At 39.1% G+C, this 2,750-nt stretch overlaps 1 protein-coding gene across 1 annotated transcript; it reads left to right on the top strand.

Annotated features, from left to right (window-relative positions):
• Positions 1-282: 282 nt before the first annotated feature.
• LOC122922244 (olfactory receptor 5B21-like) lies at positions 283-2,750 on the top strand (the record flags this gene model as incomplete). Its single annotated transcript, XM_044272814.1, has 2 exons — positions 283-1,180; positions 2,734-2,750. Coding segments are annotated over exons 1-2 (915 nt in total), but the record flags the coding sequence as incomplete, so codon positions are not given.

Raw genomic sequence — 2,750 nt, 5'->3', positions numbered from 1 at the left:
AAATTGTAGTTTTTTCCTTTTAATAAATTTGTAAAATTCTGTTTTTGCATTCTTATTTTGGGGTACTGAGTGCAAGTTCATGGGGAAAAACTTGATCATCTTTTATTTTATCACAAGGCCGCAAAATTGTAAAATGTGAAAAAATTAAAGGTCCTGAAGACTTTCAGAATGCATTGTATATGAAAAGCCAGTTAATACCCTTCTTTGTAGTATTACCACATTAACTTGGTGTAATTTATTAACTGTAACCTTTGTTCTTTCTTCAGGTTTCTATATATTCCTATGGAGAACGTCAACCAGACACTTCCTAGTCGGTTCTTCCTGCTTGGAGTATCTACTGTCCCTCAGCTTCAGGTTCCAGGTTTCCTTTTATTTTTGGTGATGTATTTGATCACAATAGCAGGAAACTGTCTTCTTCTCATTACAGTGAGGATCAGCCCAATGTTACACACCCCTATGTACTTCTTCCTGAGTAATCTTTCTTTAATTGACATTGGTTTCTCCTCCACAGTAGTTCCTGTACTCCTCAAAAATACTCTTTCCGCAGACAAAAGTATTTCAGTGGGGGGTTGTGTTTTCCAGATGTTCTGCTATTTAGTATTTGGGGTAGCAGAATGCATTTTACTTGCCGTCATGGCTTACGATAGGTTTGTGGCCATCCGTAGACCACTGCATTACAGCAGTATTATGAACATGCGGTTTTACATCATCTTAGCCTTAATACCATGGATGGTTGGTTTTGTTAACGCTTCTATACAAGTGTTCATCACCTGGAGACTTCCCTTCTGCAAGACTCATCATATCAACCATTTTATTTGTGAAGTACCCCCTTTCTTACGAATTTCCTGTACAGATCCTTGGCTGAATGAGATAGCCATGTATGTAGCAACCGGGATCGTTGTTTTGTTTTCTTTTCTCTTGACATTGATTTCCTATGTTTATATAATCTCCACCATTGTAAGAATACGTTCCTCACATGGAAGACATGCAGTTTTTTCGACATGTACCTCCCATCTCACTGTTGTCACCCTCTATTATGGAACCATCATGTCCATCTATCTTCAGCCTCCATCTTCTCACTCTCTGGAAACAGACAACAAGCTATCTGTTCTCTATACGGTGGTCACTCCGATGTTGAATCCCATCATCTACAGCATAAGAAATAAGGAAGTAAAAAACTGTATAATCAATATAAAAAATCGAGCAAATTTGTCTAAAAACATTTTGAAGTAAGTTATAGTAACATAGTGACATAGAATATAAGGCCGAAAAAATACATTTGTCCATCCAGTTCGGCCTGTTATCCTGCAAGTTGATCCAGAGGAAGGCAAAAAAAAAAACTGTGAGGTAGAAGCCAATATTTCCCACTTAAGTGGGAATAAAAATTCCTTCCCGACTCCAATCAGGCAATCAGAATAACTCCCTGGATCCCCGACCCCTCTCTAGTAGCTATATCCTGTAATATTATTACACTCCAGAAATACATCCAGGCCCCTCCTGAATTCCTTTATTGTACTCACCATCACCACCTCCTCAGGCAGAGAGCTCCATAGTCTCACTGCTCTTACCGTAAAGAATCCTCTTCTATTTTTGTGTACAAACCTTCTTTCCTCTAGACGCAGAGGATGTCCCCTCGTCACAGTCACAGTCCTGGGGATAAATAGATTATGGGAGAGATCTCTGTACTGACCCCTGATATATTTATACATAGTTATTAAATCTCACCTCAGTCGTCTTTTTTCTAAAGTGAATAACCCTAATTTTGATAATCTTTCAGGGTACGGTAATCCCCTCATTCCTGTAATTACTTTAGTTGCCCTCCTCTGAACCCTCTCCAGCTCTGCTATGTCTGTCTTGATCATAGGAGCCCAGAACTGTACACAGTACTCCGTGGGCCAGATTTATCATTAGCTCGGGTCAGAATAATGGAGTGAAAAAGTCCCAAAAAAGTCCCAAACGCTAAAACTGCACACAAATTTGCGACTTTTTTCTGCTCTGCACTATGCTCGCCAGTTTTCTGAAAGTGGGCGTGTTTTCTTATGTAAATGAATCTCTAGACAGATTTACTATTGGGACTATTTAAAAAGTCGCAAAAAAGTCGCAAAAAAAGTCGCAAAAAAGTCTCAATTTCACTCCAGTGAGGACCATGCTTATCTTATGAGACTTTTTAATAGAACATGCGACTTATTCATAAAAACGTGCGACTTTTTCGTAAAGATGTGCGACTTTTGTAAAGCTGCTTACTGACGGATAAACTGCTACCGTCAAACCATTTATTACAGTCTTAAAGGGCCGATCATAAATCTGACTTGGCTAAAACTGACTTTAGCCATATGTAAAAGTGGAGTGAGCTGTCAGAGTCATGATAAATCTGGCCCCATGTGTTGTCTGACCAGTGATTTGTAATCTATGCCCCTTCTGATGAAACCCATTATCTTATTGGACTTGGCAGCAGCTGCCTGACACTGGTTTCTATAGCTTAGTTTGCTGTTCACCAAAGTTCCTAAGTCAGTGTTACCCAGTGTTTTACCATTTAGTATGTACAGGTGACTTGCATTATTCCTTCCCATGTGCATAACCTTACATTTGTCAGTGTTAAACCTCATCTGTCACCTTTCTGCCCAAGCCTCCAATCTATCCAGATCCTTCTGTAGCAGTATACTGTCCTCTTCAGTGTTAATTACTTTACACAGTTTAGTGTAATTTGCAAAATATGATATTTTACTGTGCAAGCCTTCTACAAGATCATT

Source organism: Bufo gargarizans, chromosome 11 (genome assembly GCF_014858855.1).
Source record: "Bufo gargarizans isolate SCDJY-AF-19 chromosome 11, ASM1485885v1, whole genome shotgun sequence".
Taxonomy (NCBI): Eukaryota; Metazoa; Chordata; class Amphibia; order Anura; family Bufonidae; genus Bufo; species Bufo gargarizans.
The sequence above is the reverse complement of the archived record's forward strand: the minus strand, read 5'-3'. Positions and strand labels throughout refer to the sequence as shown.